The 23,451-nt window shown below is 34.3% G+C and overlaps 1 protein-coding gene across 4 annotated transcripts in view; it reads left to right on the top strand.

The window, feature by feature from the left end:
• Positions 1-23,451, top strand: part of LOC128671177 (uncharacterized protein) — a 90,412-nt gene that overhangs the window by 52,252 nt on the left and 14,709 nt on the right. The window contains exon 1 of one of the 4 annotated variants that reach the window (XM_053747447.2): positions 4,801-5,613. The exons of 1 other annotated variant lie outside the window; for it this stretch is intronic. In XM_053747447.2, coding sequence (XP_053603422.1) covers positions 4,936-5,613 — 678 coding nt within the window. In that variant the 5' untranslated portion in view covers positions 4,801-4,935. Of the gene's footprint in view, positions 1-4,800; positions 5,614-23,451 lie in introns of those variants that run through there. 2 more of the 4 variants (XM_053747446.2, XM_053747449.2) reach the window with 2 other exon arrangements.

The following is a 23,451-nucleotide window of genomic DNA, read 5'->3' as shown; positions in this document are numbered from 1 at the left end:
TTATCCTTATAGCAAACTAAGTTAAAAAGTATTACGACGTCGTCTAGGTTTCGTACCTTATTGGATGGAAAGTGGATGAGAAATAGCTTTAGACCTAATTTCATTTACTTACTTTCGTCTGAATTTAGTCTTAAGTCAAGAAGGAAATAATAAGAAGCGTGTATTAGTAATTTATTGTTATTGATACGATGTTATAAAACTAAATACATTTTTTTGTATTTCTATGTGTTTGTAATCGGAGAGAGCAGGTAGTACTCGGAGTTAATTACAATTATAGTATGTCAGCCAACAGACTTCTTCATATTCATTTTCAATCAACTAAAATATTGCCACATTGTGGATACATTTATAAAAGAATTTCCGTAACAATTTGTCTGTGAGTCGTTTATAATCTTGACTTATAGAGCTTAGAAGGCCGACAGATGAATAAACTACGTTCTTATTATATTTACTATCCGCCAATATGAGGAGTGGAAGGTTATTGCCCCTACATCGAGTATAAGCATAAACTGAATACATGAATTATGTGCTAGTTTGATCGTAAATAAGAGGGTGAATTCACTCTTTAAAATGAACCCTAAAAAAGCTTTTAAGGTCCTTATGGCATTATATTACAGTAATTTATTTTATGTCCAAGTGAAGTTTGTTGTTAAACAAGTTCGTAGACGTTTTATTTGTTCAATGTTTTAATACTCGTTACTGGATGTAAAATATACTTGGATGATATGTTAATAGGTAATAGAGAGTAACATTTAATTAAACTTACTACCTGCAACCCAGGGCTGCCCTCCCGTGGGAATTTAGGTATAAAAAGTTATGTGTTATTCCAGGTGATTTCTACCCGTCTACTTTTCGTCTAGTAGATTATGAGTGAAAGAGTAACAAACATAATACACGTGCATCCTCACAAACTTTCATGGCATGTCGTCAAAAGGTTAAAAAATAAAAAGCTTATTTTATTTGCAGACTATTCACAAAAGTTTACAATTACCTAAAATCACAGTTATATAATAAATTAAAAAACTTTTATGACCATTTTGATCATAAAAGTTTTATTTGGATTCGTTAAAATAGGTTATTTTTATCCCCTTTTTACTGATCCCAACCTATCACTTGTGTATTAAACGAAACACTCTTTAATAAAGGTCGCCTTTCATTTCCATCCAAATGGTTTTTAATCCAAATGTTCGTATACCTATATGTATAGGTTGAATATAGATAAATATACACAAAATAATGGGATTTTAGTATATGTTTTCGCAAAGAAATGAAAAATCAACATAGTGAGCAAGTTTGGCAAGTCTCATTTTTAGATTTTATTTCTTTGAGTTTTAAAATATATCTACGTGAAATAATATTCCAAAAGGATTTCATCTTCCAAAAAAAATTAAAACTACTGTTGTAGAAGATTTCAACGGCTGTAGATCAAAGTAGTGTATTATTTTCAATCATGTATGGTAATTGTTTTTTTTTTTTCATTTATGTGTTATTGTTTACTTCTCGGTAAAAATACAAAAACTATTATTATTTTTACACTTAATCTTTAATATAATGGTATCAATTGAGCAGAGTAGGTACCTATAAATAGCTTGAGGATCCAATCAGAAAGAACAAACATTGACTCAAATAATTGGACACGTCAAATATGATTTCGCTTCATAGGCGATTTGTATGGATACACGCTAATTTTCTTTTTCTTGTTTCATTCGTTCTTGCGATTAGTAATCGCTCGCGACTAAAATTTCATTAGCCAAATTTCATCAGAAATTTCAATACATTTTTAGTTTATTCGTTACAAAAACAAGTCCATACTTCCATACTACTATTATAAAGAGAAAAGATTTGTATTTTTACTTCTTTGTTTGTAATGATTAAACTCAAAAACTACTAGGGCGATTTTGATGAAATTTGACATATAGATAGAAGAAACCTTTTTATTATGGTTTACGCGTGCGAAGGCGTGTCGTGCCGCTAGTCCTTTATAATATATAGTCTTTTATAATAGTATAGTTATGTTTACAGAAAAAATGTAGGCGGGATACTAATGATGAATAGGATCCACGAGGTCGCTTCAGTACATTAGTTTGTACTATTTCCCCCATATTTACGTTAACATCTGATTAATCTCGAGTTCTTGACCGGTCCATCTATCATCTGGTTCCCCAATCAAATTTACTCGTAATTCCGACCGTACGAATATTTTATTATAACGAATATTTTTTTCTTATAGAATGTATGTAATGATAAGTTTTTTTATTGTATTAGTTATGCGATGTCGCGTCGTTTGCTACTTTAATTATATATTTATTATATTTTATACGAATTTTACAGATAAATGTACAGATCTAGTTTTTTCGCGTGCTCTTATAGACTGAATTCTTCCCCTAACACTGGGGATCCATCCATTATCCATTCTCGACTGCGACACGCCGAAGCTCAGAGACCACATAAAACATTAATATTTAACTTTTGAACATATTATTTGACTAAATCAGCTTCTATAATTTTTAACCACCGACGCAAGTTATAGGTTTGACCGTTAAGTGTGCCTGTGTGCCCGTCTGTCTGTGTACGTGGCACCGTAGCTCATCAATGGGTGAACCGATTTGGATGCGGTTTTTTTTTATTTGATAGCTAATTTTTATGCGATGGTTCTTAGATATGTTTGATCAAAAACGATTCAGCCGGTCAAAAGTTTTAGTGCAATGCATATTGAACGTCGGGGGTTTTTAATTTGACTAACAAATAAACTTGTTAATGACTGGTCCAATAGTTACACTATTTAATTGTTCTCTCATTTCACAGTACAAAACTAGCTATGCAAATATTTCCAGTCAATTTTATAGACGAAAGTGGTTTGTTCTCATCCATTATTCATGAGCAGGGATTCTAATAAGTGTCGTGGGGTCAACAGTGACTGTTGAAAAAAATACAATCGAGGGTCCAAGTTCAAACACGATTTTCCTCAGAAATTTCTGAGAAAAATGAGTAAGTTAAAGTGTAATACCTCATTCTCCTATAGATTGCAAGGCTAGGCTGTTAATAAAGATTTTTAAAGAATATGTAATGAGAATTCGTGGAAAATTCAAGAATTTAACCAATTTCCAGTGTCACATGCTTTTTGTCAAATTATTTCATAAAAATTCTTAGTTCTAAATATTATTAAATAAAGGATTTGATGGAGATCATGCATATTTACGTGTTCGTTATGTTTAAAACATTTGCCATATTATATGAATGAAATAAGTTATTTGAATAAAGATGGGGTGACGCAAACATATTTCACAATAATGGCTCTGGATTTTGCTTGCCTATTTGTAAAAGTGTCATTTTATTCAGTATATATTAAAGTAATTCGACATATTTTATCGGCAAAGTTTAAATTTTATCTTATTATTTATTTACTACTCCAATATAACGGCTTTTAAATTCAATTAAGCCAAGTATAGAACATTTAAGTCGTCATTGTGATATAAAAAAATAACAGGCGAAAACCTTGTTCGTGAAAAGGTTTTAAGAGAAACTAAAAGAAGAAGAATCCAATTCTGTCTCAAACCGACTATACCTTAACATTCTCAGAATACACTCTGATTTCAAGAAAGCGTGTTATTTTTGAGACATTATGGTAGTATACTGCACTTTGATACACATTGACGAAACAATAAATAAACCTTTGTTGTTTACAGCTTTGGGTAAAGTATGAAGATATAAGGGCAGAACATTTTAGACATGAAAGAAATAACTTTAGCACAATCAAACTTTGAAATTTCACTATCATTTTCCCACGCGTCACAGATTCTGAGTGGGGCATCGTATCTTATCTAGGCACGTCTGATACCGTCCCGTCGTCATTGTGTGGTACGTATTGTTCATTTATTGTTCGTCAGTTGCCTTTCGATCGCTCGACTTGACAGGGAAAACTTGTGACTTGCCTATTCTTTAGAAATTCCTCGTTGTAAAGTACAATCTGGATGTAATATTGTAAAGAAATTTTATTATACTTCTGATGATGTAAGAACCTCACCATCAGAAGGATCATGGGCAGCTTTTTATATTTCACTGCTGGGTGCCTCTTTATTTACGCCATTCACGGGAAATACCTGTGCTATTCGAAATAAATACAAAAATTATTTGTGTTTTAAGAGATATGAATACCTGGTCATAGCTTTGCCATGTTATTTAAAAAATCGTTAACCAACAAGTCGCGGTTAATAATTTGTTCCCGGCTTATATGTAAGTATTACATAGTCGTTCTAAATTGATGCTATTCAAGCAGGTCTGATTGATGTAAAGACATAGTTTGAGCATCACATATCATAACAATGTGTTTGTTGAAAGCACGGGTGCCTATTCTGTATTGAATAGTGTCGATGTAGCGGCCTCGCGACAACTTCGCTACTATCTGTTTCGTTTCCCGCCTGGAGACAATTTAACTTGACAACGTGGACTACAACAAAGGCGGCGCGCTCTATTTAGCGCTCAGCGTCTGTCTATGGGACAACTGCAGATATTAAAAGCCTTTTAACCACAAAATTGTTTCTTCAACTACGAATTCGCTTTAGGATTGATATCTCAATTGTAAACAGGTCAAGGTTTATGCGACACATCTTAGAAAGTACTTCCAACTAGTTTCTACAAGTGGATTATCTACACGTCGGGCGTTAAATTCAGCATTCGAGTGGCAGAATCAACATTTACATAATGTAAGGTGCTCAAGGGGAAGTCCAAACAGCCTTAATCGAGTAAATACGGAATCGACATCTATTTGAGTGCGATGCAAGAGAAGCTTGTGATGTGGACGAATATTTTGTAAGCGTTCTTTGTGAGATCGGGAACGAGTGTAAACACTGGAGGCGGGAAGCGCGCGGCGTGGCGCCGACACTCGGGGAGGGATCCGGCACTCGGGCGGCCGCCGCCGCGCGCCTCGCCCGCACCATGTCCGTGCGCGCCGACCACCGGGATCGAGACCGGTTCTCGAGACACTCTTCACGCGCTTCAGTTGATTTGGCTTTTCCTAGTAGTTCTGCGCGTGACCACTCTTTTCGTTCCGTGCATTCGGCCCGCGTGCCAAGAGTAGCAAGCGATGATTTGATGCTGCCTGCGCGCACGCTCCGCTCGGCCTCTTGTCGAATAGCACCTGGCGCTCCTCACCGCCTGCGCCGCCATCACTCCTCAGCCGCAGAATGCGAGCGAGCCCGTCGTTCCCGCCGTCACACCTTGGAGCTTCCAAACAGCCGTGGGCCGAGCGTCCGCAGCAGGTCTCCGGAGCCGCCGCCGCCGCCCGCGGAGCCCGAGATCCTACCGGAAGACGCCAGCAAGGAGGCCCGCAGACGACGCGTGGTGGCAGCCGTGGCAGCGTCGTTCTTCGCGCTGGCGCTGGCGTCGGTCCTGGTGGTGGTGGTGACGCTGACTCACAGCTATGTGCTGCGAGCTCACAACCAAACGACCAAGTACTACACGTTCTCCGTGCCGCCGCACCATCCTCTCAGTGAGCCCCGTTCATGTTGCCCCACCGTCGCCCCTCCCGCTTCGCATGCGACTGTCTCCGACCCTGAGTGCCAGGGGCTGCGAACGTCATCGGCCCGTCTCCACTGCTCACCGCCACCATATGCGGTACTTCATTGAGAGTATTGAAACACATATATCAGCAGACATATTTTGGTGACCCGGTTTGACAACTTTCAACCGAAACGTTATAGAAACTTCTAATATATAAGTAGTAAAAAAAATTATGGAAATACGCGTAGATGAATCATTCGACGGTTTCTATGGCTTAGATTGATTTTTGTCAAGAGAAGAGTCGACTGACAAAATACACACTACGCACGTTCGCAACCCCCTTTCTGCATGACTAGTAGTATTTAATGTTAATAGACGAGTGTTTGTGACGTAACGTGATAAATTGTATACAGGCTGATTTTATAAACACCAGCTAGACATAAACTAGATTTATTTATATATTAGACTGTTAAATACAAAAATAAACACAAAAAGTAGCTAAACTCAAAGAAATATTTTTTACGATGTTTTTGTATTTGGTTTATTCAATATGGGATGAAAAAATGGCTGGTGTTTAAGTCATTCTGTATCCATTTATACTAAAAAAATATGTAACTTACTAATTTATGAACGTATTGCCGGTTTGACTTCAATGTGGTGCCAGAAGGCAGTAGGCGCAAAGGGAGACCGCGAAAGAGGTGATGGATTCCTGCGGGGTTGGCATCAGGCTGCCCTGGTCAGAAATTTGTGGAAAAAGAAAGGGGAGGCCCTTGCGACGTAGTGGAATACATCAACGGGCTGACAAAAAAGAAATTACTAAATGGTTTTCTACATCATTTATAGGTTATTCGATTTAATTTCATGAGGAAGAAGAATTATTGCAAACATATAAGAGGTTTTTTAATTTGAATTGCAAAAATACTTTCATATTAAAACTATCTAAACCAGTAAAATTTGAGAGATGTTCTTTAATATATAAATTAATTATTGAGCACAATCGCCATTGTCGCCCTGAGAGTCAATGTGCCCTTACGGCCAAGTTGCCCTGTCACCCTTTTCAGGTGCATTAACTGGCTGAGCCCACATTTTCTTAATAGCCCTCCATTCGATATTAATAGACCGCTCAGTGTGCGCTAGTATATGGGAATAGTTTTAACGGGAACTACTTTCCCAGTACAATTTTTATACTACAAAAAAATCTAATTCTAATGGCTAAGTTTTTTCTTTATAAATGTCACTAAAATATATTTATAGCAATAGACAGATATTTTAGGGTTTTATTTACAAGAATGATGCTTACTGACAGGGAAAATAGTAATAATACTATTTTCAACTTTAATACCATAAAAAAATAGATTATCACCATCCTTAAAAGCAGCCAATAAAAAATCCTAGATAGACAAATCCATTGCATATTTTATATTATTGTGAATCGTCCGGATTGCTTGCGAACAAGGAAATCTGTTCCAGAATGAATTTTACAATCGAGGGCGTGATTGAAGGCAATTACAGAATTTTGAATTCCCTAACTTCTTCCGGAATTCCCTTTGGCCCGAGGGGATTTAACAGGAGGTCAATTAACTGAAATATTTAAGATATTATGATCTTTTAAAGAATACCCATTAGAAGTGTTTTTGAACTTTCTTTAAAGACTTTAATTTGTTCACACTTATTAATTCTATTGCAAAAAATATTGTAGTCTAGCATGTATATAGCAGATTAAAATGTTCTTGGTTCTTTTAAGTTATTCCGTCCCACTGCTGGGTAAAGGTCCTACGGTCATCGTCATTCTCCTGTTATAAAGTCCAGCGATTTCTGATTAGCGGCATGTCGGGACCGCAAAAGCCTTTTCTTTATTTCTTTTCTTTCCGAAAATAAAAACCAATAATCTCTGTTTACGTAAAGATTCAATCAGAACAGAACTCCAGACTTGTTGTTAAAGACATCAATAAGACTGTAAGTTATCCCTATAGGACGGCTACAATTCCATCATTGAGTAATTACACTGAATCTTTTTTCCTACAGAAAGTCACGTCTCCCTTTGTTGTAATCTCTTTGTTATTAGAGATAAAGGGTTCTGAGATTATATTACACTATCGCGTTTCTGAGGTTATGAAAGCAATTATGGTCTGAAAATAGTTGCTTTATTCTATTTCAAAGGAAATTTCTTTTAGACGACATAATTTTTAAAAAGCCACGTTTAACTGGATAGCGCTGGATGAGATATTAAATGTGGTTTCGCGACTTTTATCTCTGTATACCTCATAAGGTCTGAAGAAGAGGTATCTGTATTTTTTTTATAATGCCAAAAGTATCTGATTTGTACTTATACTCGCATTCATTGATTGATCTAATTTTGAATGAGTTTGCAGAGAAAATTGCAGAGAAAGAATTAATAAAAAGGTAGTGGTGTAAATTACAAATGACAGAGTTAAATGGAAGAAGTTAACATATTGTGTTAACCCCATATTATTGGTAAATAGAGGAAGAATAAGAAGCTATTTGTTTTGGCAAACAGTGGATCGTAATATCTTTAAGCGCCAATTAAAGGGTAATCCTAATTTTATAGCAGCACGATACTATCTCTAGAAAATAAATGCTAACCGTACATAACAGCGGTTTAGAATATAATTACCATCTGTGCGATTGCCCATTTTTCTTGTGTATACGTTCATTGATACTGCAACCACAGAATATATAAGTATACTTCTAGTAGTGCAGCTGCCGTCTCTGTATGAATTAAAATACTTATATTTCTCATTCAGTTTTGTATACGTTTTATATAACTTATATATTATAAGATAATTTTATAAGTCAATTCTCTCTTCCGTAGTAGCAAAGCTTCATACGAAATTGTGACGCGATAGTACATCACCGTCATACAAGTGGCATATAATCAAATGACTAATAAATAATAACTAACAACAAAATTCGGTCGTTATCAAGAGCTTACAGAGGCTGGTTAAAATTGAATCAATAAGAACGAGGCGTGCAAAACAAAATGTGAAATATTCGTTTGTTCCTCTTTGTTCTTTTTGCTCAAATCGGGCTGTATATACAGGAAGGCCGGGTTACAGGTAATACTCTCTCGGAATCTCTCAACTTTAACGATACACGGCTTGGATTAACGGCGTTTCAATTAATCAGATGACTTACGTTCTTTTGTTTTCCCGCCCTTTGATGTTACGATTTAATTCCCAAAAGGTATTACGAGACAAATAAACACGCATTTGATATTTTGTTAAAATTGTATTTTGACATACGAATTGTTTTTGGTGGTTAATAGCTCTGATAGCGATGTCTGAAAATATTTAAAATTATATTTATATTTATTGCAAAATGATTTGTATGTATTAATTTTTTTTTAATTTACAAATTCATCTAAATGTAATAATTTTGATCATAAATTAACAAATCTTTAACATATTCGGTATGCAGATGGAGTAGAATTCAATACTTTGGAAACGTAAGTGAAGGTATTTTACTTAAGCATATCTTGGTTGCCAAGTTCTTACTACTTATACTACTTACTGAACTTTATATCTATCTATTAACATAAAACTGAAAAATGGCATTTTATCTAAAACCTTTATTTGGAATAGGTACATTAAAAATAAAAAATAGGTCAATTCTAGCTTACAAGATTAGATTAGGTACGTTAGGTTATTTTTAATATTATTGTTTCTGATTTATATTTAATTGACCATTTTGTTAACACATCTGTTCTCCTAAAAATAAATAATAAAAAATATTTAAATAAATATAAAAAATATATTATTAATAAAATATTAATATATATAAAAAATATTACATTAGTACATTCTCTCACCTCGTACTATCGTTATTATATATATACGTATTACTTGAATTTATCAAGCAGTTATTTCTGTACGCTGATGATACGCATCGTACATCTTGTCGAATATTATCTTCATTGTTCAAATATTTACGTGGAACAATCGACAGTCGCGGATGTGGTCGACTTTATTATTTACGTTCGTCGTAAACAGAAACTGACGCAAGGCGACGACGTAGTGGGCTGACTTATCAAAATGCTATTATTGGGTTAGCCTTGCCGTAATAACGCACGAGAATTAGATTTTATTTTAGTAGAACCAGTCAAATTTTAATCATATTAGATTTTATTTTAGTAGAACCAGTCCACTGATGGACATTTCCTGAAAAATGGGAAAGTTGCCCGTCGTACAAAATAAAATATGTACAAAAATTTAGGTATTAAATTCAGTCTATTAAGCATAATTTATATTAAGTAAGGTCTCTTACCAACTATGTACCTACCTAAACTGTTTATAAATAGGTAGGGTAGAATATGAAACCTGTCAAATATGCGCAAATAAAGAAATAGTACTCTCATCATGGATACTATTTGACGCTATAATACACCTAAGGTTAAAAGAACAGAAACGAAGAACGAAATTTCAATACAATTTGATTGCTGTGAAAGATTTATGGGGAAACCATATTTGTTCTCTGGGCAGAAAGAAATACAGACTGAAATCTCGACCGAGCCTCTTGTATAGTACTCCTCAATTTTCGTCCAGTTTCATTCTGTGTAAAATAGGAAAGTCCGTGAAAATTTCAATTTCCTTTTGTGGAGAGGGACATCAAGTAAGCACGTTTATTTTACATTATGAGATCACAAATTTTTCGAAGTTGTTCTAGAATTTTGCCCGCGGCGAAGAAAATAAAAGTACGTGTCGTGTTTTTCAATACTATTAGTACAGAGTCAAAGTTAAAATGTTTGCAAATTACTTGTGAAGTATAATCGTAAAACTGTAAGTAATAAAATATTATGCTAGTATGTCTTCTAGGAGTTTTGGTTTTGATTTCATTGTTGCAGTGTCATCAATTTACTTATAAATAAAGATTTTTTTTTATACAAATGGGCTAAATTAGATGCCCTTCATCTGTGTACTAAGTGAAATCTTTTGTACCTTTTTACGCCCACGCCCTTTACGTCTACTTTATTAATTTAGTCACACGTCAAATGCTTTCAAGCGAAAAATATGTTACCGGAGTTATTCACTGTAAATTGTTCAAAAAGATACTCGTAAAAGTACACACTACTTTGTTTAATGTTTTTATTTTGTACCTGAGCCGCCTTCGGATATGATACGAGAGAAACTCCGTTCGATTCTTTCAAGTCTTAATTTTCTCAAAAGACGTCTTCCTGAACTCTCGTGAACAAAGTTTTATTTTCTTCGAGTGACACTCCCATAAGTTTACAGTTTTGACAACTTCTTTAATTGAGTTAAAGATTTATACTTTTCAACGAAATACCACCAGTTTTATTGGAAAAATCGTATAAGAGTTCGCCGAACTTGCGCAAACTGACGTTTGGATAAGTTACATTATCCTCGTTTATTTTATGTTAAACTACCTATTTGTTGCACACAGCTGCGCCCGGTAGCTTGCCTACATTTGACCCCAGGTCATTACTATATCTATTCCAACTTTAGCAAAATCGGACCAGAGCAGCGATTTATCCGTGGAAGCATAATATGCAAACAGATTTTCATTATGCATTAACAATATTATATTGATAGTATGTACAAAGAATTACACCTCTGTATAAACTATTGACATGAAGGTAAAAAAATGACACTTTACAGTTCCATTATGACGCAAACGAAACTGAGAGTAAAAACTGGTTTTCAAAATAATATCGAAATTGTTGAAAATTTGTTGGCTATTTAATTCACCATCAATAAACGGGGCGGATCGCAAGTGTTATAAAAATGTCACAAAGGAAGGGCTTAAAATGAATAGAATCTCAGAAATTTCCCCTGCCCCTAACAACACAAGGACTGGGTTTCCTCGTTACAGAAAAAACGGGTGAACAGAATTTAGACTACAATACAACTGGATTAAATGCCCGTAGGCGAAGTTCCAAGATTAATTATAAGTTGGTGAATCATTTGGTGCTTACATCAATATCGTTGTATGAGAGCTGGTAATGAAATTTAGGAGATAACTTCGTAGCGTAATATCAATGATAGTACATAATTTTATTATGATGTACTATTTAATATTTGCAGTAATGCGTAAAATATAAATTCCTTTGATTTATTTACCTATAACATTTTCACCTTAGAAGATTCTGACAAATTTTAGAAGCAATCCTGTACAGTCAACGGAACATAAATCTTATACAAATTCATTGCAAATGATTTGAGGTTGAGAGTACTAGTTGATCATATGCCCCATTAAAAAGTACTCTTAAATTATATATATAAAAAAACATTAATTCGAACATCAATTAAACTGAACTATGGATTAGGTAAATATATGACTTGCTGAAGCATTGGAAGAAATAAGAGACAAGTCACCGTGATAGATAAAAAAGAACGAAGATTTATTGCAGTTTTAGTTCAATAGATCCAAAGTTGTATAAACTTCTGTGGCCGTTACAAAAACTCCATAAATTCCTCCCATTGGACTAATCAGATGTTTACTGTATCAATCAATACACTTGCAATAATATTTTTTGTCAGGATATTTTAATAATTTTATTGAAACAAATTTGTTCATCACAAATAGTTAAAAGATGGGTTCTTGCCCGTGTGCATAAACTATTGTGTTCAGGTTTAAACCATACTTTATAATAGTCCGGGAGGAGTATTTAGATAGGAATCTATTGGAACATCGGCTTGGAATCAATTATTTTCGACGTAAACTTGATAATAGAACAATATATTTTTTTTATTTTCAAATTAATCAATCATACTATCACTTTGATTTATATGGCAATAATGTTCGACATGTTGATATTATGGGGGCTAATATAAACTTACGTCTCACCGTCAAAAAAATTAATGAACAGTTCCAGGATGGTCTTTTCATTTACTTACACAAGTTCCATACACTGAGCAGAAACCTATCTGCCCGCACGTAAACCCTATCTCGCTGAACTGTAGTTATTAACAATTTGATAGACCAACCGCTGATTTCATTTGTAACTTTTTACTGGAGCGCTGAAAAGTAGCCAGTGGGGCGCGATGGCTTCATTCTAGCCCTTCGCTTCATCGTGTATAGGCTGTGTGTGGAACTTTTTTAATTTCACGCTCCATTCGAGAACTCCGAGGATGAGTGACTGCCAGGAGTTCACATTGTCACTCTGTTTTCTGCGCTGGAGATGGATTACCAACATAATGCTCTGATAGATCTAAATATAATTTATTTTATACGTGGAAAATTTTCTTATTGCGTTATTAAACAATAATTTCGCTTAAGCTGTCGGATTATAATTACCCAAATACATTATGCATGAATGTGTAGCAGCGATTTCTATTAATCTTGGCACCAATTTTCCTGGAATCACATCTTTTATACGATACTTCCTTATAGCGTTTCTGAAAACCAGACGCAAGTGGTTTTCAGAAAAGACTCCATATTCATATCATATCATATCATCATATAAGTAGTTATGAATTTTGTATAAGCTCCATTTTCCCTACAAAATGGATTATTCTTACGTATACAAGAATCTGTATCTGAAACAATATTGTTAAATTTATATTTTATATCATAACGGGCTTACTTTACATAGAAAAACGAGTCCAAAGACATGTAAAAACACATGTACAGTATAACCGATTCTAAAAAGAAAAAATCTGAGAAACAAAGCGTGGTACCTACTAAAAGTATTGTCTGGAAACAACTCAATTCTTTCTTTGCTCTCGATGATGAGCCAGGATCCGGTTGCGGCAGTTAGTTTTTATAACCTTCTAAGATTTTTTATTATGCAACTACGTACGTCGACTTATCGCCATATGAAAACTGCACATCGAGGCAAACCGGGGAGGGCAACATAGAGAGCAAGTATGACGTAATTTCATTTGAAAAGAATTGAAAATTTTGTAAAGATCTTACTTAATGTTAATTCAAAATTTGATATTCAGATTTTCTATATTGTTAATTCAAAATTTGATGTTCAGATTTTCTCTATTTATAACTGATATTTCAAGATAAAAACAAATATCATTATCTCTAAATTCTTATGGGACCGAAGACGCAGATTTAATATATCAAAGCATCATGTAATTTAATTATCCCCACAAACTCTCTTTACAACAAGTAGTGATCGAGATCGGGCTTCCGATAATTAAATTTATCGTGACACGTTTCTGATAAATAACTTCGATATTATTTTGACACATTAAAGGATTACACAACTTCCCATGTTGTTTATAGCTTCGAATAACTGGGAGTTACCAGCCACGTTACATTATATTATAGGTACACTTATCAGCTCATATAAATACCTAAATTCATTGCACATGCGCCACTATTACAACGACATAAGAGTCATGCAAATGACTCGCCATTCTTGACTGTATACTGCAGTACAGACAGCAAAGATAGAAGAGTGATAGACTGACGTTATTAACGTGATGGGGACCTGGTGTTAGAATTTCAGATTACAACGCTAGCAGTTCCTAGTGTTATTAATTCCAAAACTAACGATGCATGGAGATCACCCTAATCAGATGATCCAAGTTGGCATAATCCTAATCAAACAGGCACTCACTTCATACATGAAAATCGTAGTTTATAAACCACGTACGGTTTCCGCAGGATTAACTTAACACCATCTCACAATTAAATTTTAGATCGCCATAAAGCGATTTAATTTTATAATGCTAATAAATCTTTACGCTCAATTACTCCACATAAATGGAGGCTTGGATGGATGGCTTTGATATCTGAAGAGTTTATTGAAGATTGTTGTCCTTCATAGAGTTTTCTCTCAGATTGTGTGGGCACAGAAATGCGGATTCCAAGTCAGGGACAACGCAGCTATGCGAAGAATTTGTATCTGGCTGCCACAGCTACGTTAACAAAATTTTGGGATCACTAAAGACTGGATCTACTGGTAACTGTCGAGCCGACTTTTTTCTATAAATGGTGTATAAGAGCATACATTTTGGTACTTTCTGTTACATTACACTTGTTGAAATCATGGTCATCGTTTTCATTGTACATATTGTACGATTTATGCCGATAGATTATCGAACGCAGATAGTCTTCAGCATCTTATTGAGCTGAATGATTGTCATCAATATCACCAGCTTAACATTTACATGTTGACCAAATCCAAGTGTACGTAATTTATAATATTATTATGTAATTTATAGTATATTTGCTTTGTAATTTGTAGCTATTTAATATCTTTATCGTTGAGTTAGGCAATTTTTGGTCCTATTTATCCTGTAAGGATTATAAATATGTGATATCTGTGTTTCTAAATTATATACATATCCATTATTTTAAAGAGATTGACCTCATAGTCATTCAAATATAGATTGAACAACTTAGTTGAGGACCTGATTCCTGTGTATATGTAGTTTGTGTTTTCCGTGGCTTGTCATAATGTCCGACATATACGTCAGGCTTCGTGATATTCAAAGGTTATGAAAGGCCGTAAACAAACAAGACGTGAGCCAGGATGTGTGAATGATATCTGACTCTGTAGATAATGAATTATGGCAGAGTTATCTGTTTCAATTTTAAAGCATCACTCAACATTAACTGAACGCATACCCGGTTGCTTGCTTCATCGTTAAACGACTACTTTCTTTTTTTACTAGATACCTTTTCTTCAATAAATGAAATTAGCCTCACCGGAGATAATACCGACATTTTGCATAATTCATTGATGAAATGTCTTTAACCAATAGAAGAATCTCTGTAAAGATATTCCTATTGATAAGGCCAATAATTATAGTACCTATATAGGTGTAATAATAAACACGTACCATCACCTCTATCGAATTCTTTAAATTTGTTAGTACTCAAATTATGAACATTCCAAAAATTCTATATATTCTCATAAAATCTCAGCTATTTATTCATTTAAGAGTCAAATATTTGCAGTGCGAAAAGCTTCAGTAGAAATGTGATTAAATCCTCGGTTTCGCGTTAGCCGACACCGAATACGGTATAATGACGAGAAAGCAAATAAAGCCGAGAAAGACGCGAATGCGGTAAGGCAAACATCGTGGTTGTTCGTGATGGAATATATTATACCACGGTTTGCGAATGATTGTATAATAGCATTTTCCCGCGGCTTTGCCCATGTAAATTCCTCACGGGAATAGTTATTTTTCAGGGATGAAAGATACCATGTGTTTCTCCATATGAAATTTCAACATTGGCTTACCTCATTGTAACGTGAAGAGATAACAAACAAATCTACTTTCACATTTATAATATCAGTTAGGATAAGGATTAAATTTTCCGTAACGTTCTCGCTCGGAGGTACCTACTATAAGGTTTAAAAAGCTTGTAAAAAGGCAATTTCAATTTCCTAGAAGAAATAAAATTACAAACCAAAAGTTGGTAAAATAAGATCCGAAGCAAGATGTTCGATGTTTGTAAACATCGAACACAAAACTTTTCGCAGTATCGAGACATCGCACGAAGAAGACCGTTTTTGCCGTAAGGTATATCAATTCTCGAAATAAATCGTTTCGTAGACACCAAGGTTCCCGTTCGGGTGGATTCAGTTTTTACATACAAGTATTGAAATAATAGCTTACAAGTATCCTCAAACTTACTTATACGATATCGGGAATCGCCGATCGAAAAATTTTATGTGACCAAAAATACTTGTTTCTACAGTCGAGCAATTTTTTCATTATATAATTGCTAACTTAATGTAGCTACTCTGTTCGGACTTTTTGAATAATGTAAGGTATCTCAAAAGTTGAGCGGAGCGCGAAAGTTGAAAGAATTCTTCAATGAATTCCCTCCATGAGCAGGTAATTTCAATTTGAAAACGGCATCAAACAATGTAAAAGTAAAGTTGAAGAAATAAATCACGGATTCGCTCACGGCTCTAAACAACCAACAACCTTTCAGGTGTTAGATCATTTGTACGAAAATATTAATGATTGTATTAAAAGTTTTTATCTTTGTGATTCTTTGTTTTACTTGAAACTCATTTTCTGTCTAGTCTATAAAACTGAAAAACTATTTTTTAACGAACTACATTCTTTTTGATCATTGCATTACCATGTAGAATGGTCAAAATTCGTTGATAAATACCCTGCTGTGCTGCCAGCCAAGAAGATACAGCACCCTAATTTATAACTTTATCGAAAATAAGATAAAACACAATTATTTCCAAGTACTTAATCACAATATTCTCACTAATAAGACACCCCACGTTTATGTCATTAGGTAAATAAATAATTTTGTTTTATAATATCCATATTTTATTTTGGTACCATGATTTTTTTGTGTACATAAATATTTCAATCAATTTCATATGAAATAACTTTTTAAAATGTAACCGAGTTTGAGTAAAAGATTCAAACGTGACATAATTAAAGGAAAAGCAAAGATCTTGAAGAATAAATAATGTGAATAATAAACAGAAGCACACAATTTGGGTCATGATTTTCGCTACCCTAGTCAAATTAGAGGTCGAGCGCAGGAAGCTACGTTATTATTAAGATAAGCTATGTTTATTTACGTTTCATTTGCGTCCGAATCCGGGGCTTATTTGTCTGGATTCCGCAACAAGTGCCCGATCACTCCCACCCCATTATATAACCCTTTATGTTGAGATTATAGTCTAGTGGCCTAGTGCAATAAAATTGATCAAACCATACCAAAAATAATCTCATTAGATTATGCTAGACGACGACGCGAGACTTACTGCATTAAAAATATATCTTCATATTATACTTAAAATTAATTAATCTAAATAGCTTTTAATTAATCAAACAAAACGTTTTCTTGCCTGGTTCATTACTCTAAAACCGTGAATTAATTTTAATCTTCTTTTAACTTTATCTGCTTGTCGAAAAATTTCCTCCAATTGTATGAAATAACCATCCCAACTAAAAACATTTACGGGACCTTGGACTAAATATAGCGGGAAGCTGTTTTACATAAATTGTCCATTTAACTACCGAGATTTTATGCCTCACATTATAGTAATAATGCGACAGTTTTTATCTAAATGCGATGCAATAATATCTCTGTTTCAAAAATGAGAAATATTCCACTAAAGCATTCTGAAATTAAAATGTATTCCGTGAATTATTCTCAGCCTGAAAAGAAATGAACGTCAATGTTATTTGAAAAATTTCGGTCGACATTAAAAATGACTTTCCGACACAATTTTTCATAAAAGCCGTTCGCATTGGGTTGAGGGGACACTCACTGCTGTAGAACCTTATTGTTACGTGAATTTGATTGTAAAGCTCTTGTTACCCTTGATCAAAAAAAATCAGACTAGCCGAAATTAACTACATTTATACCACGAAATACAATTGGTATTTCGTTAATACCATACCATACCATATTTTGGTTACGTCTATGAAGCTATTTGCTTATTTGCAAACATTAAATCAATTCGGATTGTGTTTCTTTGAATTTTCCATAGCATTCATGTTCACACTCTGTTTTTAGTACACAATACGACAAGTAAATTTATCGTGTGGTCACCACTACGGCATTTGTTTTATTTTTACTGATCTTTTAGGTCTTGCCTAATATAGAAATAATATTTTTGTCAGCTAATCTATCTAAGGACATAACCCATATTATATTTTACGACCATCGAATAATGAATACTTTATCACGACCCAGAGCAGCGCAACAAGTGTCTCTTTAACTTGGAATTCACTGTCTACTATCGCCGTAACGATGGTACAGTCGGCTACGAGCATGGTGTAGATTCTATTACAAACCCCAATAATTTTATTTTATACACAGTGATTCTTATTTGCACGCAATAAGAACTACTATTGAGAATTCATTGCGTACACATTACTTAGCGTTAGTAGAATAGACACCGAAGCTGTTCACGAACATCTGCCTGTGAATTTATAGACAGTGCTATTCGGGATTGTACCAAAAATAAACTGAATAACTTGTGTGGATTCTAGTGGTGTACTGAAATATTGCTCGTAGATTACTAGTACATCGTCTGCTCATCGTGGAATGAGCTGTTAGGACGTTTCATTACATTACATGTAACCGTTTCAATAAAAAATAAAGAATAGGATTTATAATGCTTTTGTTCCAATAACATTTGACATTACAAATGATGATAGGATATATAATATAAACATTGAATACCTAGAGGAACTGAAAGCAGTTCAGATACTTGTACGTTGAGCTCAATTTAGATGCTTAGAGAGTTCAGACAATTAAAAATCTGTGTGTAATTTTAGATTAAATTCAGTATGAGAACTGAAGGCTGCACGAAAGACTAATATTATTTTTTACGTCAAGGAGAAATTTCTTAAATTAAAAGAAAATCTTAAAATATAAACGACGGCGACGAATTTCCTTAAGAAATGACTTTCATCATCTATCTATCTCATTGTCTCAGTCGATATTTCAAAGAATGTTAAAATAGTTTTATTACTCTCATTCTGGAAATAGGGATAATTTTCTATTAAGTAAATTTTGAGTCGAAGGAAATCAGTGTAATTTATTACATATATACATATATGTATTAAAATGGGAAATTGTTATCAAACAATTAGATAAGTAAAACATAAATTGATTTGTAGTCTATCTAACTGGGTCGAAACTCTGGGCAACTATTGATTACCGAGATTTCTCTAAATAGAACTGCACTGACAAGCAAAATGAGTTCTAAATCCTACTCCAAACTTCTACACTCCACTCCGACATAATAATGAGTAGCTAAAGCTGCAAGTTCGCGATTCGCAAGAATTATGCCACATTCGCCTCTGTGGATTTGCCCCACATAGAATCCGTGTTTACCTTCAATTTTCTTATGTCTGATGTTTTATTTCGCATGCTATTGTATTACTACATAATATAAAACAAAGTCACCCGCTGCTTTATATTTCTGACATTTCTTTTTAAACAACACAATGGATAACGCAAAATTCACTGTTGTTTAGACAATTTATTAACGATGGTTTATACATATAAAATACACATAAAAAGCGTATTAGACCGAGCATAGCCGGGTGGGATTACTAGTTCGAAATGATTTCAAATACTGTCATACTTTATGTGTGATTTGATGCAATCCAAGCTATTCTCAGATCTCTGGACAGTAATTATTTACCCTTGTTTGAGCAGTAATGAAAACCACTTTGGAATGGCGAAAGCTACATTTTTCCATATAAAGGGCAAATGCATGGTATAGGTGCGGCAGGTATCGGCTTACAGCAGATATTCATAGACATATGCTCCATATACCAGCCTAGACGAGAACTTGCACAATGCACCGTGTCGCTTAACTATTCAAGTCGATGAATGAACACTACCTACGTTTTGTTCACTAGTTTAGAAGTGTTAACTTGACGTTTTTAATATTACAATTAACTAATCTAACTAATGCACAAAACAAAAAAAATATAAATGCTTACCTAATTTAGTTAACTTCAAATAAAACATAATGTATTATTAATGTCCGGTATAAAGCCACAGTTAATTGCGTAAATTGACTGCGAGTGTGTCGTTTCGTTTTATTATATTTAGACCTATATTTGTCAACAATTTTGGAACCAAATGTTATTGGTAAATTTTATTTTTCTATTTGCCGTTCGGTTGTCAATAACTTACACATTGACAATAGTTTTTCATGCCAAATAATAAAGTTAACATACAATATTTGCGTCAAATATTATCTCCACAAACATCCTCTTACAATTTCACTTTTTGTTCAGTGATTCGATATTCGGTTTCCATTTACTTCAATCCTGTCAAATAAAGGTAGCGTAAGTAATGTATTTGGAGTGGGGACTTTTGTATACGTCTATGTATTGTGTGTGGATATCATGGATAACGGAATATTACTTTTCCTATAAACATGAATGTTAGTCGCAGTATGACAGATGCCAATACTATATTTGCATGAACAAATTTCCGCTGTGGTGTAAAATTTTAGTCGAAATACTTCTGAAGTGGGATGTGCTTTCTAGAGTGTCGACAAAGTGTATAAAAGCTTCCTGAAAGCAATAAAAGCTCCCACCGCGGTTCCATTAGTTACGAGATTCTGAGTACCCGCTCAAAAGCCCTTGTGACATTTGAGTTTATTACCGTCCTACGATAATTGAAACAATTAATTGCAAATAGTTATGCAACTATGCTATTTATTACACCAGTCAAGATAGTATAGGGAGTCTATACATCATCACACCCAATAAGGGGATATGGGAAGTCAGGCAGTGGTAGAACTTGTCGTTATTGAAGCACAGATTATGTACACTAAGCCGTTATTCAGAATTAAAGTTTGATGGTAGTAGCTAGAAATATTATCTCCTATTATATCTTTTGAATATTTATCCGATATTATACACATACCCGACTTTATCCCTCGGGGTTGATTGAGGCAAGAGTTGCGAAACTCAAAGGGTACGTTAGATGTATGTATGTAATTACAGATTGCTATTTTATTTTATAGATTTTATATACCTATTTTTATATATTGTATTTTGTGCATGTTGTTAGTTTGGTATAGTTCATAGGCTCTGATACATTTTATAGTTACACATTGCAGTGGGTAGATACAAAACTACGTAAACACTTCAGAATCCGTAGTCTAAACATCACAAGGCATAATATTGCACAAGTACTAACATTGTCTCACCGTGTCTCTCGTATTCCATTGAATTCTTCACCTTAACGAAGAAATATAAACATATCTAATAGCAGAACACAGCAGCCGTAGGGGTCGCAGGAGACACAAATTAATCAGAGATTTCGTCGTGTAATTGTTTTGTGAACTGAGGTTCGGTTGCACCAGTCAACTTTGACGTTAATTTTAACCACAATCAATATCACAATCGTGCATCAACGCTAAAAAATTCGGAAGATATAACGTCAAAAATTAACCTAAAACTAAGTCTACAGCAGACAGCTAAAACGCGGGCGAAGAAGCGGTGCAACAAATTTCACCGCAGCCTTTTCTTATTCTAAGACGTCAAATAAGATATGTGGATCTTATATTAAAACTAAGTGAACAAATTTATCTAATCGATTGCGGCACGCAGGTTAAAGTTGTCGTCAAAGTTGACTAGCGCAACTGAGGCTAAGTTAATTTTCGTTTTACCTTGCCGGTTTAAATATTCCTAGGAGTAATTACCAAGCAGGTAAGCGAATATTTTATTCAACACGTTTACAGTCAACAAAGCCTCTTGGGAAGTGTTTGTACTTGTAAAACTGTACAATATTTCATGACAATGCTTTAGTGTTATTGAAATATCGTTGAGAATTTTAAGCCATAATCCGGTTTAATGAATATGTTTCAAGTAAACTGTGCCTAAAACTTAGACGAGTCTTGTTTCATATAATTGAAGGGAACTCGTCGAAAACAAGTTGCTAACTTATGTTTCCTAAGTTTTTCCTCAATATTGTTTAAAATTGTGTCTAAGTGGTAACCAGTTTCTGCACAATTATTTATTCAAGTGCAAAGTTATATCAAAATTGACGAGCATTAGATGAAATACCTACTTTTTATTTCATTTGAGAATCGTAAAATCGTTTCGTAAAATTAAAACGTTAGTATATATCGCACTGCTAAGCAAAAGATTCCTCATTCCATGAGATTTTATTCAGCTTACTTACTTATCGAATGTGTTATTGCTAACACTGGTGTCAGCTTTTATTGAAGTCGCTTAAAGACATGTTACATTACTCTTGCAATCTCTCGTCATCTAGTGGGAAGTAGTCGCATCGCATGCACACTAGCAAACCAAATAAATATACATATGGTGTCGCGGACTTTTTATAGGTATAAATTTTTTACATCATCGCCATATCGAGTGTGTTATTACTAACACTGGTATCAGATTTTATTCAAGTCACCTAAAGGGATCTTTTACATAGAAACTATGGATGTTATACCAACGAAGCGGCGTTCGAAAGGAAAACTTTCACTTGTCAAACACAAAAGTTATGAATATTATAATATTATATATTTATTTATAAGTCGGTCATGTTTAATATTCTCGCGACTCGTCTTCGCTCGTTGAAGTAATGTGTGCGCTCCACTTCACAACTAGACATGGAGAAAAAACCGCTTCTTACGAGTGTCTGCGGCTCTGGTTTGTTTTGTTTTATTTTAGTACTCAGAAACAAACAGTGAGACAGACACACTCATTTTAACATGCTCTCGGCTGCAATCTCAGCTGTGACGCCGCAAAGCCCGGGTGTCTATATTTATACATATCATAAAAAAAGGCCTCTGCTGCGTCTGTCTGTCTGTTCGCAATGAACTCAAAAAATATTTTCATGCGGTTTAACAGAAAGTGTGATTCCTGTATTTTTACCCAAGAGAAACCAGGACGGGTAGCGACCCGTAACTAGTGAGTTAAAAATAAAATGTTGTATACTTGGTCATGATTTCACTACACTACAAATTATCAGATCCATCATCCAGATTCCAAAAATATCTATCTGATAAATATTGCATAGTGAGTTGCATCTAAAAAAGTAAGCTCAAGATTTGCATTTCAAATTGGTACTAACAAATTCAAGTTTCTACCGATAACATACCTACACACTTTTTGGATCTAAAGTTAAATTTAAAAGTCTAGATTTAAGTAAAATTTAATCATCGACTAATGAATAAAGAGAAGTCTATGCCGTCCGGCCGAAGAGTCATCAATTGTGTTTTGTGAGAGCTCAATGATTTATGCGAACAAACTCCACGGCAGATACACAAATATTGCGTAACTTTGACTGATTACTTAAACTACCCGGGGAGTCGTTTTCATTCGATTAAAAAGTATTGTTGTTTGCTTTGTTTTGTAGTTGTGACGTTCCACTGTACAGTCAACAGCACATCATGTCACTCTGCATGAACCTCTATTTCGCTATAATAGCGGCCAGTTTGCATTTTATTTGGGTAGGTTGATGTGCTGTTGACTGTACAAGAATTGGCTTCTAACAAACTGAATATTATAACAATCGACAGATAGCATAATT

The sequence above is a fragment of the Plodia interpunctella genome, chromosome 7 (genome assembly GCF_027563975.2).
Source record: "Plodia interpunctella isolate USDA-ARS_2022_Savannah chromosome 7, ilPloInte3.2, whole genome shotgun sequence".
Classification (NCBI taxonomy): Eukaryota; Metazoa; Arthropoda; class Insecta; order Lepidoptera; family Pyralidae; genus Plodia; species Plodia interpunctella.
This window is presented reverse-complemented; position numbering and strand designations above follow the sequence as displayed.